The following is a 25,329-nucleotide window of genomic DNA, read 5'->3' as shown; positions in this document are numbered from 1 at the left end:
AAGGTAAGGAAAGAGAGGTGCGAAGAACCCTTCCAATCCAAGACTGACACTTGAGGAGCTCACAGGCCATCATGGAAAGTAACTAACAAGAACATGGATACTGTATACCCAAAATTATAACATACCGAAAGAGTGAAAATTAGTCTCCGTACTAAATGGCTTGCCTCCTTTCCTTCTCAAAATTTCATTCAAAAATGACTGTTCTTCCCTATCAAGCCTCTTCCTGGTGTCCTACTAGTGAAGAAAAGCTTTACCAGTTTAGATTACGGTGAACTACTGAGTTCTTTTGATCTGCATGAGCACAGAGATCTCTCAGATTTACGCTGCGTGTGACACGTCTTTTGTAAAGGAATCAAATCTAAGAAGAAAGGGTCCTACGCAACCAGGTTGTCCTGTTCAAGCATGCACGTGTTTTATTTAAGTATTCTCCAAAAGTCTATTTTTCCAGCATAATGCCGATATTATGCTATCCTTTGAAATAAGATATATGAATTTCAAACAAAATTGTCAAAAAACAATGACCTTAGTTACTCCATATGATACACAGAAATAATTACATTTCACTTACAATACAGATGCACTTATCACAGTCATCAATAGTCATTCACCACCAACACAGTATATTTTTAAATCACCTAAAACATCAAAAAGTTTTTTAAAATTTCTTTTCTGTGAAAATCTGCAGAAATCAATAATTTGTGATAAATGACAATTCAAAAGAGGAAGAATAATTATCAACCAAAATAAGCTAAGTGTATTTCATTTTTTTTTTTACTATTAAGAACATGAAAATAGAGCTTCTTATTGGGAATCAAAAGATGTTAAGTGTTCCTGATTGTATTTTTCTTAGTCTATACTTTAAAAGGTTTTTCAACAATTGCCATCAAAGAAGGTTCACTATATGTTTGCTCTAGAAGCACAACATGACAAGAGGCAGGTGTTAATAGAATTGTTAGTATTCACGCCGTAGGAAGATTAGTAACTTTTTAAAGGACGCACTAGGGATAAAGCCAGGTCTTCCCAAGAGAAAGTTGAGTTCTCCTCCCTGACACTCAGCTGTTTAGGAAGATCTACTGTGTGCCTAGCCCTGTTCTAGAAGCTATTCTCTAAACGGGAATCGATCATTTCTGGCTTTATCTGAAAATGGTTGGATTAATTTCTTTTTATGGTAAATTGTGATAAGCATTTTCAAACCTCTATGGCAGAGGAGTAATTATTAACTCTTTCCATGTATAGAAACTAAGCTTTCGTTCTTACAGTGGTGGTTTGGAATAAACAAAACTTTTCATGACATTAAACTTTTTACACTGTCACGTGCAGACATGTCTGCGGATATTTAAGGGTGAAAAGGTAGCAAGACTTTTCACTTAAATGTACAAAGTGGTCAACTTCACATCATCACACTGCTGTCCTCCTGATTTTGCAGAGAACTTTGTGCCTTGTGATACACAGGATCGTTTGAGATGAGTTGTTGCTTTCTTGGATGACTTCAAAAGCCTGCTCTCATTAGATATTGCTACATAAAACACTTCAGTTTGACTCTGCATCTCAGTTGGTCTCAAATGTATTCAAGATCTGAAACAAAATAAATAATACACTGAGACAGATGCTGAGATCGTCAGTCTTGTGATGTTTAGTCCCATGTAACTCCTCTCATGAAATACATATAGATGTTTCTAGGGTCTGTGTTTTCCACAAAGAGTGAAAACACTGGAGGTATTTCATGTCAACTCCTTTACTCTAGTTTTTGTCAAGGGGATTAATGACAGTCTACTTATAATAACCAGTTGGGAAATATAAACATAGGAAACTTTTGTATTTTACTACAGTACATACTAATCCTGTCATTAATGGGAAAACCCAGTAGAAAGACACTAGAGAGATCCAGGGACAGATAAAGCACTGCGTCACTGGAATACAGATGATCAAAGAATACTACCAAAAAACATTTAGGACACAATAGTTTTGGATTAAAAAGTCACCTAAAGCCTGGCCACACCAGAAGGTTTTCTATGAATGTGGCTCTTACTGTATCTATGAATATATGGAGAGTCCAAAATAATCCTGATTCCTGATACAACAGATATAGAATGAATTATTGCAGTTTAACAATGACTAGGTGCAAGGTTAAACAATAATTAATACTGAACTATCCAAACACTTTAGATTTACTAGTGTGCATCCCCATGAGAAACACTGCAGTGCTAAAAGGAGTTTATTTGCACAGCCCACCATGGAACATGGACAATCAGCTCATTGTAAGTGCACAGAAAGTTCCCCTTTCTACAGGTATAGTTTATCATGCCTATTCTGAAGACAACATAAGGAAACTGAGATCATTGCTCCAAAGAATTCTAGCATGCATTAGGATGGTTTCCTTCAGTCCATACAAATGGATCGTATGAGTTTTTTTTTCATCTATGATAATCTTCGCCAGAGCCAATGTTCATGGTTTTAACAGGAAAAATTTTTATCAAAATGTTTTCCATATATTTTTTTGTTTTGCATTCAACTGGAACATTATGTTCAAAGATTCATTTTGTTTGTTTTATTAAAAAAGAGTCTGATCATAAGAAGCATCAATAGATGGTATTCCATTGTGCTCATTCACAAAGTCAAAGGACCACAGAGTCTTCCTCTGTGAGCAGGTCGAACTCTGTCTTGAAATGCCCTTTGTTCTTCTGATTCATATCCTCAATCTTAAAAGCTTTATCTTTTTTCCACTTCCAAACTTCTTGGTTTACTGTCTTAATATGCAAAAAGGGTTATTATTTCTTCTTTCTTCTACTTGTGATTCTTTTCATAGCCAGGGTTCCAATTCTCTTAGACCTGGGACAGTTGTCTTACAAAGCAGACACCCTGACAATATTCCCTCCCGAGTACTCTGGAGACTCTGGCCTGTCGTCACCTTCTGGCGTGGTTACTGGAGGTGTTGGGATGCTTATTATTGCTGTGGTCACGTAAGGTTGTTCACAGTTTAGTTTAACGCACTCTTCCATTTTGGCATTTAAGCTGGATCGGCTGATGAGGGAGAAAAGTAGGTTTGAACAGGTAAGCTATCGAAGTTTTTTCCTTGTAACTGAAGAATGTATATTTTACTACTAATAAATAGTATTTAAATACATAAACAATAGCATATTTGAAACAATTTTAATATATATTATCTTACATGTCAGTTCATTAACATGAATTATGTTCCTAAAATCATGCTCAACTTACTTCAATCAATTGTTTCTCACAGTATATTCTATACAAATATAAAAAGGAGCTCAGATAACAACTACATGTCCAAGAGCAAAGTGAAATAGTTTTCTTTGATGGAGCCTTTGAGAGGCTTAAGGTGCCAGCATGGAATATCATTTCATCGAGACTGTATAACATTTCTGGCCATAAAATCTTAGAGGCAGTGTTTTGCTGAAATGTACAGTCCCTTGAAAGTAACCCACTTAATTATGGTCATATATGACCCTCAAAATAACAGCTCTAAATATCTAAAAGTTGAAGCTTTCTCCACGTAATAGTCTTATCACTTGTAGAAAGTGAGACAACTTCCTATGTCACAAACTTCCCATGAGGACAAGGAGGAGGGAGGAGCAGGGAGTTTAATGTTGGGTATCTTCCTGGTCACTTTGGACATTATGTGTTGAGACAGGGTTGACTCACCAATTCCAATTAGTCTAGCTACCCAACTTGTGCCCAGGATTGCCTGTCGCTGCCTCCCAAGTGATGGGATTATATGCCCCTGCAATGTATGACCAGCTTTGATGTGGATTCTAGGGGACTTGAACTCAAGTCCTTAGGTTTTCATGGCCATCAATTTATCAAAGAAGCTATCCCTCTGCCTCCTAATGCAACTCTTCATCCTTACTGAATGCTTTCTTTGCTTTGTCAGTTTTGCCTCACTTTTCTTCTAGGAACGAGGACGTAGAGGACATATTGGTTGTAGCATGACTGCAGCAGACACGATCTAGGAACCAGGACAGGCATTTATATCATAAGCCCAGATTACAGGTCAATCCCAGGTACCTGTTGGATAGCGGGGTTCTCTCCACACATCGGATCTGAATCGTGCTGAGCTCCTGCACACTGCCTCTATGGCTTCCCGACACGTTGGCGTTAGGAATGCGGAAAGTTTTTTTGTGTCGCCGTGAGCAGCAAGTGCTGGTGATTCCTTGTTGTGAAGACATGGAGGGACTGTGACTCGAAGGACGGTTAACTGTGGCAACTTCCATGCAGCTTTCTTCGAAGACTTGCTCATCCACAAACTCATGGTTCTGTGCAAGAGTGGGGAGAAAATGTTAAGAAAGCAGAGAGATGGTTGTTTAATGGAAAGACATTAAACATCACCATTTAAAAAATTGGCTAGACTTTATCCAATAGGTAAGTAATATGACTGTCCAAAAGACTAAAATATCAAAGTAAAAATTCCTCTAGGGAAATTGTTTCGCGGAGAAGAATCTTTCTAGCGAGATGTAGAGGCTGACACTAGCAAGCTGACTCAATGCTTACTTATAGGCCAACATTTATTTTCTTTTCAAATATCATTTGTTAACTGAAGCATAAAATCAGGATGTCATAAACTAAAAACACCTCTTAAAGGAATATAAATAATATTCATAAGAAATTTATAAACTCCTAGTGACATTATTATGCAGACTAAACTTATAAAAAGAGACACCTGAAACAGAATGTCTTAAGTTAGATTTCCTGTCACACATTAGCAAATACCTTCATGTGTTATAGAAACATTTTAAATTAGACAGTGAGAAACCTCAAGCAGACCTGTTCCTTTTGATGCTAGCCTAAGATTCTCAAAGTGCAGAAAGCTTCTATTTATTAGTAAAGAATGTAACATACGTATGTATCTCACAAGAGATTACCTCCAAGCTTTGGTGATCTTTCCTTACCCCTATTCATTACCCTTTCTATTTTCCAAACTCCGCACTCAGGACAAACAGAGAGGTGCATCATTTCACGGACCATGCTTTACAGACCACATACAAATTTTAATTTAAAAGTAGGGAAGAATTACCTCCTGCAACGCCTACATAGGAATTTTGCCTCAGAAATGTTAGAGCAAACATTCTTTAGCTTCAATTACTGGGGAATGACTCCAATCACTATTTTATCTCTCTGTGTGTAGAAATAGCCTTATAACGAAAGGCTTTGCACATTTTAGATTTTACTTAACCATCCCTCATCCTAAAATATTAGTAAAACAGTTGAAGCAATTCATAGTCTAATGGGAAATAGATTGTTTTAGTTATTCATTTTGTCATTTCTTTGCTGAGGGTAGCATTTTGAAGTACACAGAATTCAACATTCTACTCTTCAGAGTGCAGAGAACAATGATTAGGTGACAGAATTTCATGTTGCTTTTTGTTGCACAAAGGATTTATGATCTGTGCTTTTCTCTTCCGGTGCACACGCAGCACACATGATAACAGTCGTAGCACACGGCAGTCGGACTTATCTCGTGTGGAGTGGAATCAAAGAAGCCGGTTTGCTTCTGGTTGCTCTCGATTTTTCTGGGTAGCTCATATTAGACTGTATTTCTTGGCACTGAAGACATTTTAACTTTTGTTTAGAAATATCTTTCAGTGATAAAATAGGGGCAAAGACAAAAGAGTGACACATAATCTATTTTTAATCTATCACCCAATTTCAAATTGCTCTCCGATTACATTAGAAGCGCATGTATGAACTTTATTTAAAATTTAAATATAGTCATGTAACTTCCCTAATTAAATCTCTAAATTTTTCGCTTCTCATGAGATAATCATCACCTATCTATCTCGACAGCGCAGGACCGGGCCACTGTCTTTCCTGCGCCCCCTGGTGACCTTCGGACTCATTCTCTGCCTCCTCTACCACCTGTCCGCTCTATGTCTGCACTTACAAATCCTCCTGCAGGTGGGAACCTAAGCCTTTCATGGCCGAGCCATCTCTCCATCCCTTACATTGTCTTCTGCTGTCACGCTGTCTTTGACTAACTCCAAATTCATCTGTGTTTCTCAGCCTCCCAAAGAACTAAGAGGCGCCCAGGATGACTTTCTTGAGTCTGTCTACTCATGGTTCCTCATTGCTTCACACTGTGCCCCTTCTGATGCTGAAACTGCTCACTGTCCTTCCCCAGCACATCCATCTTTCCTGTTTTGCCTTATCAGTGGAGGCTAGATGGTGGTGGAGTTCACAGTGCTTTCATAGTATCTTTGATCTGGTTCACTACCGGATACAGAATAGGCAAGTGATATATATTTGCGGAATGTGTATCTGAATAAACAAATTGATGAGAGACATGTCAGAATTTAAACTATTTATACTGTATCACTGGTGGGTGAGCTGACCTGATACATGAATGATAAACACTTCGTTCTGTTTCATGGGCACAGACTGTGATGCACATGGACACCTTTGCTGTGGAAGAATTCCCACTGATAGTAAGCAAGCCAGGAGACAGAGACTTCTCTGTATCTAGGGATACTCTCAGATTATCCTTTTTTATATTAAAGATATAATTTTTAAATATCTATCTCTATTCATTATACCTGTGAATAAAAGAAATATGTGCTTTCTCATCCTTTCTCTCCTTTTCATTTTTGTGACAGCATTGATAGTTTCTTTATTTAGATATAAGGACACTTGAAATTTTATTAGTTTTCCTGTTTAAATAGTTTTACAAACACAGAAGAAAAATACTTTATTTGACAGGTATTAGAAGGTATCTGTCACTCTTTATTCATCTGGTATCTTGGATTGGAGTTAATGGAGCCTCGTAAGGCCAAGCATCGGTAATAACTATAGCAATTTCCATGTTGAATTGTAACTAGGAGACATCATGTTTGCACAGGTGAGCAGCATTGCAATCAGGGTACAAGGTTGCAGCTCTGCTGTTTCCTTACCGTGGTTTTCTCCAGGCAGTGAAGCAGGTGGTGGTGCTGGGTCTCGAAACTGGATCCAGATTTGCTAACGAAGGCTGGCTCATCCTCTGAAGACTGCAACACAGGGAAGACACGGAACTGACTTTTAATTTGGAAGTTAGGAGAATCTGGGCTACCCACGGGTGCAGAGAATTCCGGCCTGCTTTCTGAGTCTGACTGGCAACACTTACTCATTAAAAATAGACAAATGTATAATTAAGTCTGGGTAATCAGCAGGTTCATTTCCATTTTGTCTTTTAAGACTGCACCTTCTTGAAGTACAATGGAACTCCGTATTAGAGTATTACAGAGTTTATCAGGAGTTTGCCCAGTTCTGCTGTGATTATGTGGCCTTTGTAACACTTGCTGAATACTGTTCTCTCTCCATTGGAAGTAAAGAAAGATAGCACATCTCACCCCAGACTCCTATCAAAGTGTACTTTTAAATATATATATATATATATTTAATATATACATATTTAAATATATTTATATTTGAATAAATATATATAATAAATTTAAGTACTTGAATGAATGAGAAGTTTTTACATCATCCATTTCACAGTGGACAGAATGTCAGTGGACAACGTGGAGCTGGAATTCCTTAGTGAAAACAGAAATCATGACCACTAGAAAAATGTCGTAGCACAGTTTCTGAGCTCTTATAGGCAACTGCAATGTACAGTGGAAAGTTATAAAAATAACATCCTGCTATTTCACTAGTCATTGTCATAATCACCCACAATGAGATCATACGGTTAAGTGGAACTGAATCACGATCATGCTGATGAGCCCATGGTTACAGCCAAGTGAAGGGTTTGTCTGTACCTGCAGCTGGTTGCTGAGGAGCCCGTTCCGCTTGCTCTGCATGTAGGCATTTGCACTTCCACTTTTGGCTGCCCGGATCCTGGCCAGTCTTGCTTTCTGCAGGAGAAGAAAATCAAACATCCTGTGAACACTGATGAATTCTGTTTATCAGTCAGAGAATGAACTCTTTTAAAAGAAGTTATTGTTTATGGCCGCGTGCGTGTGTGCTGTGTGTGGTGTGCGTGTCACAGCTCACATGTGTGGTGGTCAGAGCACCGCTTTGATAGAGATCTCGTGCTGGTTTCTGAGTTGTAGACTCAGGTCTTAGGATGCCAAGCTTCTACTCACTGAACCGTGGTGCTGGCCTGCAGAAAATGCATCCTGTGCAATCCTATGATCAACAGACATATTTTCAAAGTAAACCTGCTTCCCAGCTGAAACTATTAAAAACCGTCCTCCCAGTTTTGAGTGTTTTCTTATTAACAGTCTTGGAGCTGGCTTGGGCAGTTCAGAATTAGGATTCATCTTTACAGTAAGGTCAAATTATTTTGTTATTCTTTCAATTTTTTCAGGAGCAAAATAGCAGTATCACTTAACTTATATTATACTTACTCCAATCTGTGTAATGTGATGAAGAGGAAACCACAGGCTCAGCAAAGCAGCTGTCAACTCTTGTTCATGTCACTTGTTTCTTATTTAAAACTTAGCCAACTTGGTTCCAGGAATGAGTTGAGACTTCCCCCTCCACCTTCTCTACCATGTTCTTGTTTCCCTCTCTACGCCCTCCTTTCTTTCTTGTTTCTCTTTTTTTCTCTCCTATCTTTCCTTCCCATTTTCTCCTCCCTTCTTCCCTCGCTCTCTCCCTTCCTTTCCCCTCTTTCTCTCTTCACCCCTCTCCTTAGCTCCCGATCTTTCTCTAAATTCACTATTCTCCAGCACCTGCAGACCCTAATTCATTGTTTCATTTACAGTTATGCTATGAAACTGATCAATGGAGAGCCCAGGATAAGTAACACAACATGTGATCTTAAAATCCTTGAATTTAGGTCATTTGATGTCTGCACAGGTTTGTTCATTGAGATAGTCACTTTATTTCTGGTTTACTCTTGAATCTGTTGAGATAAAGTATGCAATGAGTCTATCCAAACGGATTTAAAAAAAAATACTAAACTTTCAAAACATTTTCCGTAGACTGCTCTTGTGTTTGGAGAATTTCATGATTATTCAGTTGGTCACAGTTCCAATGAGATCGCCAGTGCAGCATTATCTACCACAACAGTGAGTGGTGAGCTTCCCAGTCTCTGCTACATGACCACCTTCTGACTACCATGGAGGAAGCCTGATTTCCCACCATGTACAGCACATTCTGGGGACCACTCCTTAGGACTCATGGGTAACAAGCTTAAGCAACAAAACAAGGGGGATGACTTGGTCAAGAAGTTTCTTGCAAACTTACTCTAAGAAGTCCACTACCCCTTTTGTGAACAATCCATAATCACACTACCTCAAGGTCTCAAGGTCTAGAATGCTGTTTAGTGTAAAAATAGAAAAATTGTTACCATTCTTAAAAATAGAACAAAGATGAAAAAATTGCTAATATCACAAAGACCCACACAGGGCAACTACTCTGACTCTTGGCTATTCTCACCTTACACTCTGTAGTCTGGGTTGGTGTACGTCCTGTCAGAAGCTAAGTACATGCATGTACATATCGTAACACAGCTGGGAGAACATGAAATTAAGTAGTTTATTTAATTTCTATAGCAGGGAACTTCATCTATGAACATACACACAGGTAACTATAAATTTCATGGCTGTATGATATGCTACTGTTCCACTGAAGCATGCTTTCTTTAGTCAACTATTGACTAAATATTGGTTTCTTAAGTACTGAGAATCGAAGCCAGGGTTTTATGCATGCGGGGCAAGTGCTCTACTGCTGATTCATATCCCCTGACTTTTCTGTTGGTTTTTTAATTTTAATTTGACAGGGATTATACGGAGGGTGGTGTGTGGAGGGAGGGCATATTGGGTCCCTAGAGGACAGGCCTTCACACCCCCACTTGATCTGTTTTGCACTCTTGTGGTTGGTTGAAAACAGGAACAAAAACAGGAACAACCTGTTGTTTTCAGCAATGTTTCTAAGGATGTTTACCCCTAAGCCATTGAGTTACGGTGATGAGCTTCCTGCTTTTGCTGGCTTGGCCTCCCCTGCTGAGGGCTATATATACTGTGTGAGAAAGTAGAATAAAGGCTTGTCTGCAGAACCTGAAGTTGTGTTGTGTGTTAATCCCAATGTCCCTCGCTCAGAAGAACTACAGCTGCCATGCTGGCGCAGCAGGGCACATGGGAGGACATAAAGAGAAATAATGTATTATTATGTTGAGTCCCCTGGAGCTGAAATTATAGGTGGTTTTGATCCACTTGATTGGAATGGTAGGAGCTGAACTCTAGTCCTCTGCAAAAGGTGCAAGCACTCTTAACTGCTGATCCACCTTTTCAGTCACTGTGTTTGATTTAATACTTTGAAGAAAGGGATTGTCTAAGTGGTAGAGGCTAGCCCTGAACTGGTCTTGCTTCAGGCTCCTGAGAAGCTGGGATCACAGGCATGTTTTAGCATAATTAACTTCCATTCGTTGTTGTTTTGAGACAGGCTCTTATGAAACTCAGGTTGCCTTGAGTATATTAAATATCTGAAGTTGGCTATTGGAAGGCCTTGCTGCCTGCCAGAGGTTGCAGGCTATCATGGCCTGGCAGCTTTTTCCAAAAGCTTAACAACATGGAGACTGATGTGGGATGCCTTTCTGTATGCTGTGAATATGTTTTATTACCATTGGTTAATAAAGAAGCTGATTTGACCAGTAGCCAGGCAAAATAGAACTTGGTGGGAAATCCAAGCAAATATAAAGGGAAAATGAAGGCAGAGACTGAGAGATGCCAGCAGCTGCCAGAGAAGCAAGATGTGAGGTAAGAAGCCACAAGACTCATGGTGAAATATAGACTAATAGAGATGGATTAATTCAAGAGCTAGTTAATAATAAGTCTGAACTAATAGGCCAAATAGTTTGTAATTAATATAAACCTCTGAGTGTTCATTTGTGAACTGTTTGGCAGGAGAAAAAATTCCAGTTACAGAAGACTTCCTCCCTCCCCTGTGGAAATTTCCTGATCTCTTTCTGTTATCTGGATAGCGGCCCTGGACCTTGAGGGCTGACCTTATCTAAACACTGTCTCTAAGCAGATGCCTGGTTTATCTTTAGCTTGACTCTTGTCACAGATTCCTGCTAGAGGACTTGTGCTAGGAGCTCTGCTATAGGACCCTACTGCCACATACTAAGCCTTGTGACAGGAGAGTGCCACTTAATACAAATTAGGTTTTAGTCCCCAGGCTCCCCAATCCTATATATTCCTTATGCTCTGGAATAAAGTTGATCAGATTGACTAAGTCTGTCTCCAGGCTGGCTGTCTCTGTCATACTCACAGTCCTCCAAACCCTATTCCCCATTTCTGCTCCCTCCACTCTCATGGACCAGTGCAGTCATTGACCTGGAGAAAGAAGAAGAGCCACAGCTGGCCTCAGGATGGTCATTGAATTCCTAAACCTCCTTCCTCTGCTTCTCAAGATCTGGGGTCACAGGCATGCCTGTCAATCAAAAATTTAAAGTGGCCTTTGCCATAGCAACCAAGGCTGCCTCCTTTGAGCATTGTAGTGACAAACTTCAGATGCCAGACATGTTTTCATATGGGAGGGGAGGCACATACTCTCACACACACACACCTACACACACACACACACACACAGAGAGAGAGAGAGAGAGAGAGAGAGAGAGAGACAGAGAGAGACAGAGAGAGACAGAGACAGAGAGATGCAGAAAGAGACAGAGACAGGCAGACAGAGAGAAAGTATGAGAGAGACAGAGAGACACACACATACATATACACAGAGAGAGAGACACACACACACATACAGAGAGAGAGAAAGAGAGACGACACCCACACAGACAGACAGACAGACAGACAGACACACACACACACACACACAGACACAGAAAGAGAGAGAGAGAGCGCACTTTGGCAGGTTTTATAGACTTCCCATTTCATCTGCTTCTTTGAGAGCGGTGTTGAGCTGTCTCAAGCACCATTTATCACTTTGGTTCTCCTCTTCCTTTACCCTTGTGCGTTGTGTGTGCCAACTCCGCTTTAAAATAATGTACTGTATCATGATCGTTTTTGAATGTAATGGGTACAATTGATAAATTTCACTTTTGTTGTCAGTATAATGCTTAGATCACTGAAAATATTTAGTCAGTACAGGAGAATTAAGTTAGAAGGTAGGAAGAAAACCTTTGCCTTCAAAAGCTGTGAGTTAGGGCTAGGTTTTCAGATCAAACTCAAAATCATGTCACTGACAAGAATGTAAGGAAAGGGCCAAGTATTGTCCCAATCAATGGCAAACCAGCTGTTTACCTACTGATTTATAGAAAGTGCACATGGTGACTTCAATCCTTTCAACTGCTCAGACATCCATTCTTTATTTGATCCACCACCCCTCTTCTGTTCTTCTGCTTCACACCCTCCCTTCTCCATCTCCTGCATTTCTGTGCTTCTTTCCTCTCCTTCTCTGCCCCCTTTCCTCCATCACTACTGTCTTGTATATTGCAATTCCTATATCGTAGTCACCTCTCACCTATTCTCTAAGTATTAGGCAGCAATATTGAGTAATGATGACTTTTTTCTTTGAAACATGTACCATAAACAAAACTGCCATCCATCACAGGAGAATGGCATATCTTTCATCACATAATAAGAAGTTTATAAATGCTAGTTGTAGCAGGAGGAGCTGCTTGTTGGTTCCTGGCTGCCCAGATAGCTTAGACCCAAAATAATCACATAGAAACTGTATTAATTAAATCTCTGCTTGGCCCATTAGCTCTAGCTTCTTATTGGCTAACTCTTATATTAATTTAACCCATTTCTATTAATCTGTGTTTGCCACATAGCTGTGGCTTACCGCGTAAAGTTCCCATCGTCTGTCTCTGGCAGCACCATGACTTTTCTCTGACTCCTCCCTTCTTTCCCCCAGCATACAGCCTAGCTTTTCCACTTAGTTCTGTTCTTCCCTGCCATAGGCTCAAAGCAGTTCTTTATTCGTTAACCAATAAAAGCAACACATAGACAGAAGGACCTCCCACATCAGCTAGTAGCAACCACTAATACATAAAGAGTCTTCACTTTCTGTAAAAAAAAAAAGTGAGGAGAAAAGGAGATCTGTTGGGCTGACCAATCCTGTAACCACCCAGGCTGCAAACCAGGGTTATTTGTTGGCCCACTCCAATATCCATCCCATTTGTGGTCAGCTAGAGTATGTGAGGAGACTCATCCTGCAGATCCAAAGCAGATCTCTCTTAAAATATTCTTGGGGGGGGGCTGCAAGGGCAGAAGGCAGATACACAAGGATGGGGAATGAATGGGACAGAGATGTATGATGTGGAAGACAGAAAAAGTAAATGAAAAGAGAGTTAAAAATTTTTGTTTTAAATACAGAACAGTCATTTGTGTTAAGCTATATACTGTATTAGTAAAAGAACCACCTGTTCATTTGTCTTAATTTCATCCAAAACTTTTCTTTCAGTTTGCTGTACTACTGTGAGTTAATTGGCTTAATGCATCCTGTGGAGTACCATACCAAATACCTGTTGAATCCTAGCCCTTTACCATCTGTGATTATAGCTTTGGTTCCAGCAGGTAATTGAAAGAGATTGCTTTACAAAGTTGCTTCAGGAACTCGCTTTTCATGTGGCCTACTCAGTATGACAGTCATAGCAATACTGGCTGTGTAATGAGAGGTTAAGAGAGAGCAGTCCCTTCAATCCCCTACTTGTGCCCTGTAGAAAATAGCAGCTTCCTGTAGTAGCAAAGTACCAGCAGTCAGAATGCAAATTAGGATGAGATTTCAGTAAATGTTTTGAACCATAGTGTTACTGAATCAAAAAGTATTTTCAATACTTTGAAAAAATAGAGGTATCCCTGGCAGTCTAGTGACTGAAAGAAGGTCTCTCTTCTTACTAACCTGAGACAATTCACCACTCCTAAAATATTGACCCCGACATTCCCTGCCTAAACCAGGTGTTCCAGACATCACACCACAGTTTGTTTCTTCCATTCACTGCACAAATGTTCCATGTGGATGTGGCACACCAAGCTTTGTCCGCTCTGAAGGTCTGAAGGAGTTTATTGGATTATTTCCATCTGCTAAGGAAAACAGCTGCCCCAGAAATGAATCAAGCCAAAGTCATGCAAGACGTGAGTGGAAGACAGTATCTTAGACCATGTGCTATTCCCAGTTCTAGCATGTGGGTAACCCCAGAGAGGGAGCCTTGGCAGGCACAGTGCTGGGATTTGGCTCAGTGCAATGAATAAATGAAACTAACAGTGAGCAAGAGGACTCACAGCTAAGAGAGGCACACAGGGGACTATGAGAGAGGGTATCAGAGGCAAAGTCATTCATATATATTATATATGTTAATATTTTAAGATGTATGGATATTCAAATTTTATATATTTGGATAATGCTAAAGTTTTCTGGTCTTGGAATTAAATCAACAGGTGTGTGATCACATGGAAGACCTCTGTAAAACCGAAATAATGATGCAACCGTTGCAAGAAATTATGAATGCAATGACATGTTAAAATCATCCACGGCATTGTAGAAACCATGGATGGAGACAGTTGTTTTGGTATTATCAGATTATCATTATTATGTGGTAAATTTATGTTAGCTTTGAGTAGGCATATGACTATGTAGTCTCATTCATATTTCAAAACAGGATAACTTCTTGCTTCAAAATATCACCCTTATGATCTAGTATTCTACCAGTTAAGATTTACTTCTGGAAAACAAACCATTTAATATATTGATTTATGAATGACTGGATGAAAAATAAATCTAATAAGGTGAAATTGCCAGTAGTTGGGGTAGAAATGAGTACCACAGTTGGAGTTTGTCTTCGCTCCCAGATTGGTACTGAGTAAAGACTATCAAGGGTTGAGAAGAATGGAGTAAATGATGCATTTGCTTTGAAGGTGGGAATGTGTAGGAAGCAGGACTTGGTATGGGGAAGGACCTAGAAGGGAAATCCCCTGACAATACTGCAGTAAAAATCTCTCACACACATGCAATGTATGTTTCCTTCCTTGTTTAAGGTTGGAGCCAGCCACAGACCCAAACACAGAAAACAACAATTTCATAATACTAGTTTAATTGGTCCATTTGAGTGTTGTTGTTATTGAATTGTTACTGAGTAGACTGCCTGCTTGACTGAATTATTGCTTATTTTTCTGCACCTGTGATATCTGCTCACTGAGGATCCAGACACAGATTAATATAAATCATCTTAATCTAATGGAAATTTAGTCTGTTTTGTTTCCAGTCTCTCAAGATAGAAAGTAGGAAACAGTCCTTGGTAACTTATTTTATTTAATATACACGTTTGTCTTGAGATTATGCTTAGTTTATGGGACTCAGGCTTTTTACTGGGCATTCTATATTAGGTTATTATATCTGGCTTTATTAAGTCTATTTCTCTAGTAGTCACACGCAGAATTCATTAGACTGGCAGAAGTTTAGAATATAAACAATAGTTTGAAAATGTTGAAAAAACATTCATGAAGTACACTTGTCAAGTATTGTGCTTTATAATACCACATTTATTTAGCTTTGGCCTTCAAATTTATTAAGGTATAAATACTTGCAAGCATTTTCCTTGCTTTGTAACTGGTCCCATCATGGAGTTTCAACATGCTTGTCAGTACTTTATAGCATGCGTAAAGTATAACCTCTCACAAGGTAACCCTTGAGTGAATGACCATGGGCTTGTGTAAGTACAGCAGGGCACATTCTGCCGAGATCACATTTATAGCATCTGTCAGAGCAGGCTTTCTTTGAACTTGTCTAGCCTTTGAACTGCTTGCTTTAAAGAAATTTTAATATTAAAAAGGTATTCTCATTTTTTGTTGTTATACATGATATTTTTTTTTTTTGCAGAATAAAAACAACCCACAGCTATTTGTGCTTCTGATTGTGTGGAAGTAGTTTTTATACTAACAGAAGGCCTAGAATGGAGACAAGTAAATGGTCAGAGTTAAACTCTTGGGAGGATGATTGCTATTTCAGACAGTGTCTGTGAGTGCCCTGGAGAGGGATGTTGCTGTGTGGCTAGAACCACTTGAAAGGTCCCTTGTAGAGGTGCCTGGAACCAGTCCATAGAGCTTTGCTCCAGATGTGTCTTGCAAGGGATGGGAACGGCAGAGTGCCCGTTCATCTTGCTCCTTTGCCCCCTTCTTTCTCTTTCTTAACATTTCCAGTCCAGGGAATTATTAGAAATCCACAGAAATGCTGTCTGAATTATTTATTGCTGCTCTGGATAATAATTTAAAGCTAGCAATTTGTTCACCAATGGGGGAGGAATTCCTTAAAGCAACCAGCTCTAATGTTGGCCAAGCAGAAGGAAAAATGCTCTCTGATCTTGTACATAAATGAGGTCTCTGCAAAATGTGCCATCCATACAAGGAATCACTGAAATTATCTAAGGGCTACCTTTTCAGGGTTTATGCTTTACTGTTGCTACACATTGCTGACCACCATATTTAAACTCCATTAGGAGACCAGTCACAAAACCAGTAGTTCATTAAATTGCTGGTGAGGTCTTGCAGGTGCACTGAATTATCGAGGTTGTACACCAAATGAAATGTAGTTATGAATGGAGTTTGGGCATTTTAAAGCCGATGCTTTCTGGAAAGCGGAAAAATGCAGTGGCCATGCAGAGTACTGGAAATGTAGCATTGTAAGTACAGAGAAAGCTCAAGAACGATTTCCAAAGTGATTTCTAAGCAGAAGGACTCTATTAAGACAACTCTTTTGATGTAGAACAAGGAAGGCATATGCACTAATACTCATCCAGTTTTTCTGAGAAGCAGGCAATGTCAGTGTTAAGGGTTTTATTAAACTTAGATTTCCAATCAGATTTTCATGGTCTTACCAAGAGAAAGGGACTATCAATGGGCACCAAACTACATCTCAAATGTTCTTCTCAACTGATTCAGAAGTAGAGAAAAACTGATTTCTGCCCTTCCCCTTGCTCAGGCTAGCTTACACTGAATGCTTGCTCTTCAACTTTTTAGTTACATATCTTATAATGGCTTGATTCCTGGAAATTTTAGAATTCCCACCCATTAAATGGGCAGAATGATGGCAGCCAAATCCTGGAGTTTGGTGAAGACTATATAAATGACGATTTGAATATTAGACCATTTCCTGGCTCATAGGGAGTCATCAGTAAACATTGAATGTTGTTAATTACAAGTTATTATAAGTTAACTATAAGTTTACACAGATATATAGTCTTCTTGTTTCCCCACTTTACACACAAGTATATACTGGGATTATTTTTAGAGGAAATAAGTACTTCGAGTAAAGTTCAGAGGCACAGGAAATTACTAGAAAAGAACTATTAGGAAAACAACAACAACAACAAACCAAAGAACAGCAACTCAGGTCCAAACGCTCAGGATTTTCCTAATTCCTGTCTCAAGTGAGCGAAAGAGCTGCGATACACATCTCGGCTCTCACTCACAGCCCTCTCTTATTTGGAATCCGTCTGATCTCTGTTGGATAAGGGTTAAAATGAATTAGATCTAGAAATCATATTTTAATAACAATTCTTAACCATATGTATCTGAATAAACTGTTATTAGGTCTATTCACAGTCACCTCTTACTTTCTACCGCCTGCCCCATGACAGCCATTCTCTGCCCACTGTTAATCTAAAGGGGCTGCTTGACCAACTTTGGCTAAAGCAGCAGAGGCGCCAGGGTCTGGGGCTACTACATGAAAGCCCATAGGAGGCAGAGTGTGATTCATCACACCCATGACTGTAGCGGTGCAGTGCATCGGGAGTTTCCATTTCTAGACTGATAATGGACCAGTAGCATGGTCTTGATCTATATCCACTCACATTAGTGAAAACACCATTCCTTGTTTTAAGCCTCTGAGATGTTAGGGATTATTTTTTTTTATTTTAATCATTAACCTATTACTGAATGAACGGCGAGGATTTAAAAGAAGATCGTCATAGCTTGCTTTCACAGAGTTCAATGCCTACCTTCTGCGCCCTTCGTTTGTCTGCTCGTTGGTTTTGGTGGTAGATCCGACTGAAGTTGGACACGATCACAGGCACGGGTAGCGCAATGACTAACACTCCACTCAGTGAACAGATGGAACCAAAAATCTTCCCTGCTATGGTTTTTGGCACCATGTCGCCATACCTGGGTCAGAGGAAAAACAATTGACATAAGTCACGGGCAACACTTCTGTCTGTTACAAAAGTTCTCTTCTCTTGAGCTTTAGGTCAAATGGTTCTTGGGAAACATCTCTATTTCTACGTCATGACTACAATATGCAAGGTGTCAAACTAATAAGTGAGGAATTATGAATACAGACTTGCAAAAATTACCTTTCAACCATGTAGAAAAAGGATGATAACATTTCAAAACCCCTCTGACTAGAAAGTATGTAAAGCCTGATGATGTCGTGATAGCTCTTCGGTTTGCCTTTTATATAATGTGGCATGTTTTTTTTTTTACATTTATTAATAGTCAATATTTCTATGCTGGAATTTATAGTCTAGATGACACACTTTTCCACTTAATTGTCTTCAGCAATGGATGGGCGGTGAAATTTAAGCAGGAAAAGTAGGACACGTTTTTCGGTTGCTCCAATCATTGTGAAAACAAACCTTGTAAGATTCCCATTAACCTTCACTTGTGATGTCCGATAGCCATTTCTCATGCTAACCTTACCAGTCCTGTGCTGGTGTGTGATAGCTGACCGTTCTCTGAAACACTTTGTTCTTTGCATCGGTATTTTTTTAACCTTCTTACCTCACAGGGAGCTCCTTTCTCATCTTTTCTGGCTTCTTTCCCTTTATCTGATTTCTAAAGCTTTGCATAATTTATATCTCAGTTGTGAATCCTTTACCTTTTCAATCTACGCCAGAGCTTAAGGTTGGTTTTCTATAGAAGTACCCTAATTTGTACTCACAGCCTCTGTGAATGGTTCCTCTGCATGTGATACGCCTACCTTCAGTGGTTTGATCTGATCATTTCTAAACCTGGATGCTTAAAAGTCAACAAAACTGCAAACTAAACAAAACAGGGCTTGTCTGTTTCTAGCTTCCTCTGTCAACCCTCAAATCAGTGCTCACAGTTTGCCATCTGTAGTTAGCAAAACTCTTCCACCCTGACCCTTCCACATTCTTAAGCCAGAATTCACTTACGGAGCTACTCAGTCCCTGCTAGAGTCATACCTTATCTCCCAGTTACTCTTTCCATCTCTGACTAAGATATTAAAAAAACAAACAAACCCATGTAGGTCACTTTAGTCAGCTTCCACTTGGCCACTAACCAACAAGCGAAACAACTTGTCCACCCTTCCCACATTTACCACAATACAACTCATGGACTAGAGCTCAGCTTTCAAAATGGAAATTGACCAGTTAGTTGATGCTTTCTTACAGCTATCAATGGTTTTGAAACTAAGGCACATTGAAACTCATCCCCTCTGACTCCAGATTATGTTAATACAATGACTAGTTAGTTCCTGGCTACTTTATACTCACTTCGGCCACACTCCCTGTCCTGTGGACACACTGGCCATTTGGCCCTTCTGCTTTGTGTGTGGTGGCACTTAAATGTCTTCATTCCAAAAACTATTTCCCGTTCACGGTGTTCACAGTTGCCAGTCCCTTCTTTAATCGTGCTCCATGACAACTGCTCATTTTGTTACTTTCACAGTCCACATGTGATATAGTATTTATTTTTTATTCTTGTTTGTGATGCTGAGGATCGAACCTAGGACATTGTACACGCTAGCCAGGGGTTACATCACTGAGCTGCATCTCGAGTCTGATATTTTCTCTTTGTTTTTCATTCTTCATAAAAATAAAGTTGACAGAGTGAGAGCTGCTTGACTTTATGTCTTTTGAGCATGAAGCAGGCTCTTCCTGTATATCAGTTAAATGCATTCATTGTTTCCCACTTTAATAATAGAGGTTTTCTAAGGCTTAATTCTTGGGAAAGAATGCCGCATCTTCGGGTATTGACTGGGAAATGATCACCCTTACTAACATGGTTCTTGTGAGAAAATATTTTTAGGCTAACCTATAGATGGGAGAGGACAGGACAGTGACAGTAACAGACGGGAAGCTGACCAGCATCGTATTTGAGGATCCCACCGGGGCTCTTTGAGTCTTTAGTTACTCATTCTTGTGTTTATAGGTGTTCAGCAGTCAAGCTAACCCACAATAATTCAAATTCCTGCACCAGAATGTCTGTACAGTGTTAATCATTGCCCAGCTTCTGCGACTACATGGAGAGTTGTATAATTGGTTGTGGAGTTCAGTGCAAGATTTCTGAACACTGCAGCAGATCAAAAATTGATTAAAAGTCAAACTGGTAACAAATTACAAGTGTTTCCAGCAACATTCGCTTGTGTTGCATCAGACAACTGCACTGTGACCTTGGCTCTGCATACACCCCAGCAGCACTATTCCTAACACATGCAGGCACACACGCCACAGCCAGAACACACTTAAGGACTGGTTCCCAAGGACTTCATTCTCAACTACTGTTTGAAGTTTCATGTAAAGGCATTGAACTCATGCAACTCTTCTACTTACAAAAAGTCCCAAATGGTACAATATGATTAGTCAGGAAAAGAACTAAAGTGAATCTACGTGTATTTATTTTCTATTTATCTATGCACACATGTGTGTTTGTATATGTACATGCATGCATCAATCATCTATTTATCTGTTTATTAATCTTCTCATTTTTGAGTTTATATAGGCTTGAAAAATTGCTAGTTTTTAGGCACAACATATTGTAAATCAAATTTTACTAATATCCATTCATTTTCTTTATTTGACATTTCGACAAAAATTTTATGGCATAGAGATCTCAAAAAATGAAAAATTATTTTGCATAGTTTTGAACTCTAAATGGCAGACATCATTATTATTCCTATTGTTCCTATCTGACCTGAAGACTGTATATGTATATTCACATAATAAATGAAAAGCATTGTAATGATTCACTTCCCTAGAAAAGTCATGGCTTTCCATTTGCAAATCTATTTTCCATGAATACTAACAGGAAAGACAGAAATGGTGTTTTAAAAAAGAAACCAGTCATGCATGCAGAAGGGATCTTCATTCAAAAGGAAGAAAGTGTTGATGTTAAAATAACCCCGATGTTCAGTCTCAACCCTGCTCATTTTGTTGTTCTATGATGAAAAGTCACAAGTTGTCTGGTATGAGGAATAGAATGGCTGGATCCCACGCAGGTGCAGTGAAGCCCAGAAGAATCATGACTGTTGATGGAGCCAGGTTCTGGGTATACCATATTGTGTATCAACTACTAAATAGTTAAAATAAAGACAGCTTTATCTGGGCAGAAATCAGTTCTCAAAGGTATATTTGAATGATTACTGCTCTCTTCTCTTCTCTCTCTCTCTTCCTCTCTCTCTCTTTCTGTGATTGATTTTTGTGTGTTTGAGGTTTTATTTTTATTTTTATTTTTGGCCTGAGTGCTAATCCAAGAGGTATAAGAAACAATTTCTTCTGACCTGGAAACTGGATTACTTATTAACCAATATTTCTATCCCTTAGGGTCTCAGTGGCTATGATATTCATGGATTTTCTGCCATCAAGTTGCAATCTAGAAGGATCACAGTTTGATGGATAGTTTTTTAGGAGCTGCGATGTTTGCAAATAGCAAATGACTTTTTAAAGTGTCGCCATATAACACCTGCTTGTGATACAGAACTTGTTTGCCAGAGGGGCCCTGGTATTAATTTCAGCGGTAAGATTTCTCTTTGACATTTTGAAATCAACATTTGCCTAAAAGCTATGATGATTTTGTGCTTGCCTATTTTGCCCTAACAGTTAGTTGTTCTCGCCTACATAGTTTGAGACCTTCTTCACATACATTATCCAAATATTGTGAGCCTCTATTAACCCAAGGAGGGGCAACTAGAAGATTCTCTATCATAACTAGAGGTCTTGACTGGAAGTAAATAGATTTTCAGGGAATTCATGAATAAAGCTCAGAGGGGCTGTATAGACCCACAAGAGTGAATTGTCCAGAGACAGTTCTACCCTTTCACACTATTTTCCCTTCCTTAGATCTTTTCGTTTGTTTGTCTGTTTGTTTTGCTGGTAAGGGAATCCTCACTCATGCTGGGCAATCACGCTATGACTGAGTGAGTCCTTAAGAGTTGAAAAACAACAAAACAAAACAAAACAAAAACAATTAAACTAGATTCTCTTCCATAACTAGAGATGTTTTGATTAAGTTATTATTATGGATGAGTAACATTTAAAACATGATTCTAACAGTTAAGGGGATCTGAGTGTCATGTATTGTTGATAAACGTTTGAATTCAATTGAACAAAAGAAAGGCTCTCAAATTGATGTCCATGATTTTACAACTGCATAAATATCAACTGTCCACTAGGGGGCATAAAAACCTAAACGAAAGTTTGGAAACAAACCAGGTCTTTTCTGGTCTTCACAAGCTGAGATCCGGAAAAGTATTTCGAGTAAATTGCCTGCACAGATCCCTTATCTTGGTCTACATAAGCTCAACATTTAGGATATATTTTGGGCATCTTATTACTCTGGAAATAGTGGAACAGCACAAAAATCCCACCAATTTCATAGATTACCCAATTTCAAGGTGCTGCCAAAAGGATGCAAAATAATACCGACAATATTTTGCTTCTTCTAAAAAGATAAATCATCTTCTACAGTGTGTGCTATCACCAAAGCACAATTTTAAACAAGAAACTTTCTACTAGGACCCTTAGGGTGAATATGAGGGGCATTTAAGGACAGGATGTGTAGAGAGGGGGAAGGATGGAAGAGATTAGGTACCTTCAGCCCACGGACTGAACATTTCCAACTCCATGTGGCATCATTCAGCCTTTCTGACTGGGCTTCACTGGCCTCTGACTTTTGAACAAACAAATTCTCATCTCCCATTTTTCTACTAGCTTTCTGCATTTTGCATCATGAAAGGAAGGCTTTAAAGTTCATAAACGGAACAGATGATTGTAACGTCATGTCCTAATCAAGTATTTATTGCCTAAATGAATGTCAACATGAAAAGACTTTATAGTCCTGTCTGAAGAATGCTTTCTTATTTTCAAAGAAGCTTTTGATTATTTTTTAAAGTTAAGACAGCACATGCATAATTGATTATTGCGAGGCACACATTGAAAGCAAGCAAAATTATGGTCAAACTCCAATAGGAATGAATGGTTTTCCCAGCTGTGGGACAACACAGGGAATTTTTTCTCTGCTTTGACTCCTTGTCTTTCTTGTTAGGAGTCCATTTTCTGCTGTATTTAAGTCTGCTTATCTCATTCTTTGTCAGAAAAGCCCTAGTTTCTGTCACTTGTAAGAAAGAGTCGTGACCCCAATAGCGTTTTACCTTTGGACCACTGGTTCCCCTCTGCTACTTGTCCACACACACACACACACACACACCACATCTTGTAATAGACACAGAAACTTCTTTGTTACCTGAACATAGCATGTTCCTCCATCACTCTAAGACCAGGTGTGTCTAACCTTTGACAATATACACAACATTATCATTTGCAATGTTCACAATCAAGAACTGTGAAATACAGTCACAAAAAAGCACCTTAGGGTTTTGAGTAACTTTACAATTTTATGTTGCTCAGCACTTATAACTGTCCTGGGGCAAGTGGAAACTCTGGGCTGCAGGGTGGACTTGCCTGCAAGAATATAACTCTGTAATTATGTTCTTTCTAGAACAAACTTATTTGCATTCCCACTACATGAATCTTATGGAAAAACCTTGATAAAGCACAAATATCAGTTCTCACTTGAAAAATGTCTTGACTATTTATCTGGGGTCCAGTAAGTCTATTCATTCTCTCTTTTTTTTGTACCTTTCAACTAACAAACCACAGTTAGTTTTTCTTTTTACAGGCCTGTTTTCTCTTGCTAAACCATGATGCCCAACAGGTCAAGGATCATGTCATCATCATAAACTCAACTTTAGTACAAGCCTTGTCTGTTGTTCAACCAATAGTTGGAGCACAATAAACATTTATTGCTTAAATAAACCAGTCAAGGTGATGTGTGATGGCAAATAAGAAATATGGGAGGGACTGAGAAGAGATTTTTGTCTCCTGCTCTCTTTCTCATACCCAGGAACAGGTCAGCTTATTAATTTTTCTGTTTCTTTCTGTCACCGTGTTTAATGCCCAGATAACTTGGTTCAATTCCACATCAATGCATCATGCTTTTTATATCTACAAGCCTTGCAATCTTTAAGCAAGACAAAGGTGTAGAGACTAGACCCTTCCCTAGTCCCTACATGCCTTTATTGTCACTTGCTTAAGACAGGTGACTCTGGACAGTATTTTGCAATGCCTTGACATTCTTTGATGGATTTTGTGACCTCAGATGCTCAGCAATTGGCATGAATAATGTGACTCTTTGCTATCTTAATCTCTCCCATCATCCTGGGAAATGGCTGACTTTTTCATTTTACCGGTCTCGCCACTGCTAATCTTAGACTGGGAGCACAAGCAGTCTTCTGGAAAGATCACTGCATGGTGCTCACTTTGCCAAGCTGGGTCCACCATGGTTTTACTTGGGGAATGCATCAGAGGAAATATACTTGTCATTCACCAAAATAAAATTATCCCAGAAAGCAGGTCAAGGCTCCCACAAATATGATCACTTGGTCTGGGGCGAATTTCCAGGAAGTGTCCTATGCAGTGCTATGAAGCTGCTATGAAGTGTCCTATGCAGTATACAGTGGCTTTATTCAGTTTCCTGCTGCTGTCACTTCTGCCTCCATTCCTCAATTTGATAGAATACCACCTCTGTGCAGGAACCCGTTCTCCCATCGTTCCCTGAGGCTCTTTCTGAAAGAGCAAATCATGATGGCTTCTTACAGTGTTGCTCAGCTGGCTAGACTTCTCCATCACTTACAGATACCATGGAGCTGTTTCATTGAAAATAGTCCAAAGACCCTTTGGCGGCTTTGCCAAGGGCAAGGAAGGAGGAACTAGACCCTAGATTTAGGCCTTCTAAAATACACTCCAGACGACAGTCAGATAACTGAAAAGCCAGTAACGGAGATATTTATTGTTAACGTTTTTCATTTTATCTCACTTGAATTCGAATAGTCTAAAACCTATTAGCTACTACAGGCCTCAAGACACCTTCAATTTGCGATTAGGTATTTACCTATTTTATTTTCAACTATGCTTTTCAAATTACTTATGGATTATCCAGTAATGACCTAACACATCTCTAATTTCTAATTATGCTCAGACAGTCCTGCTAATTTTGCAAATTGTCTGTTTTGTAGGTCTTACAGAAAAGAATACATAAAATCATAACTGCTTGTGAGATAGTGGGGTAGAGAAAGAATCCCTATTGGAACCTGCAGTATCTGAGGAGCTAGCACAGTTCCAAGCCACATGCCTTCCGACAGCTC

At 39.2% G+C, this 25,329-nt stretch overlaps 1 protein-coding gene across 1 annotated transcript in view; it reads right to left on the bottom strand.

Annotated features, from left to right (window-relative positions):
- Positions 1 to 387: 387 nt before the first annotated feature.
- The window catches only part of Kcnd2 (potassium voltage-gated channel subfamily D member 2), a 488,141-nt gene continuing 463,199 nt past the window's right edge, over positions 388 to 25,329 (bottom strand). Inside the window, exons 2-6 of the mRNA XM_048450949.3 lie at positions 17,888 to 18,050; positions 7,749 to 7,844; positions 6,903 to 6,995; positions 4,027 to 4,274; positions 388 to 3,021 (exon numbers count right to left, since the gene is read on the bottom strand). Of these exons, the coding sequence (XP_048306906.3) occupies positions 2,844 to 3,021; positions 4,027 to 4,274; positions 6,903 to 6,995; positions 7,749 to 7,844; positions 17,888 to 18,050 (778 nt within the window). The 3' untranslated portion in view covers positions 388 to 2,843. The remainder of the gene's footprint in view (positions 3,022 to 4,026; positions 4,275 to 6,902; positions 6,996 to 7,748; positions 7,845 to 17,887; positions 18,051 to 25,329) is intronic.

The sequence above is a fragment of the Myodes glareolus genome, chromosome 25 (genome assembly GCF_982192425.1).
Source record: "Myodes glareolus chromosome 25, mMyoGla1.1, whole genome shotgun sequence".
NCBI classification, from domain to species: Eukaryota; Metazoa; Chordata; class Mammalia; order Rodentia; family Cricetidae; genus Myodes; species Myodes glareolus.
The sequence above is the reverse complement of the archived record's forward strand: the minus strand, read 5'-3'. Positions and strand labels throughout refer to the sequence as shown.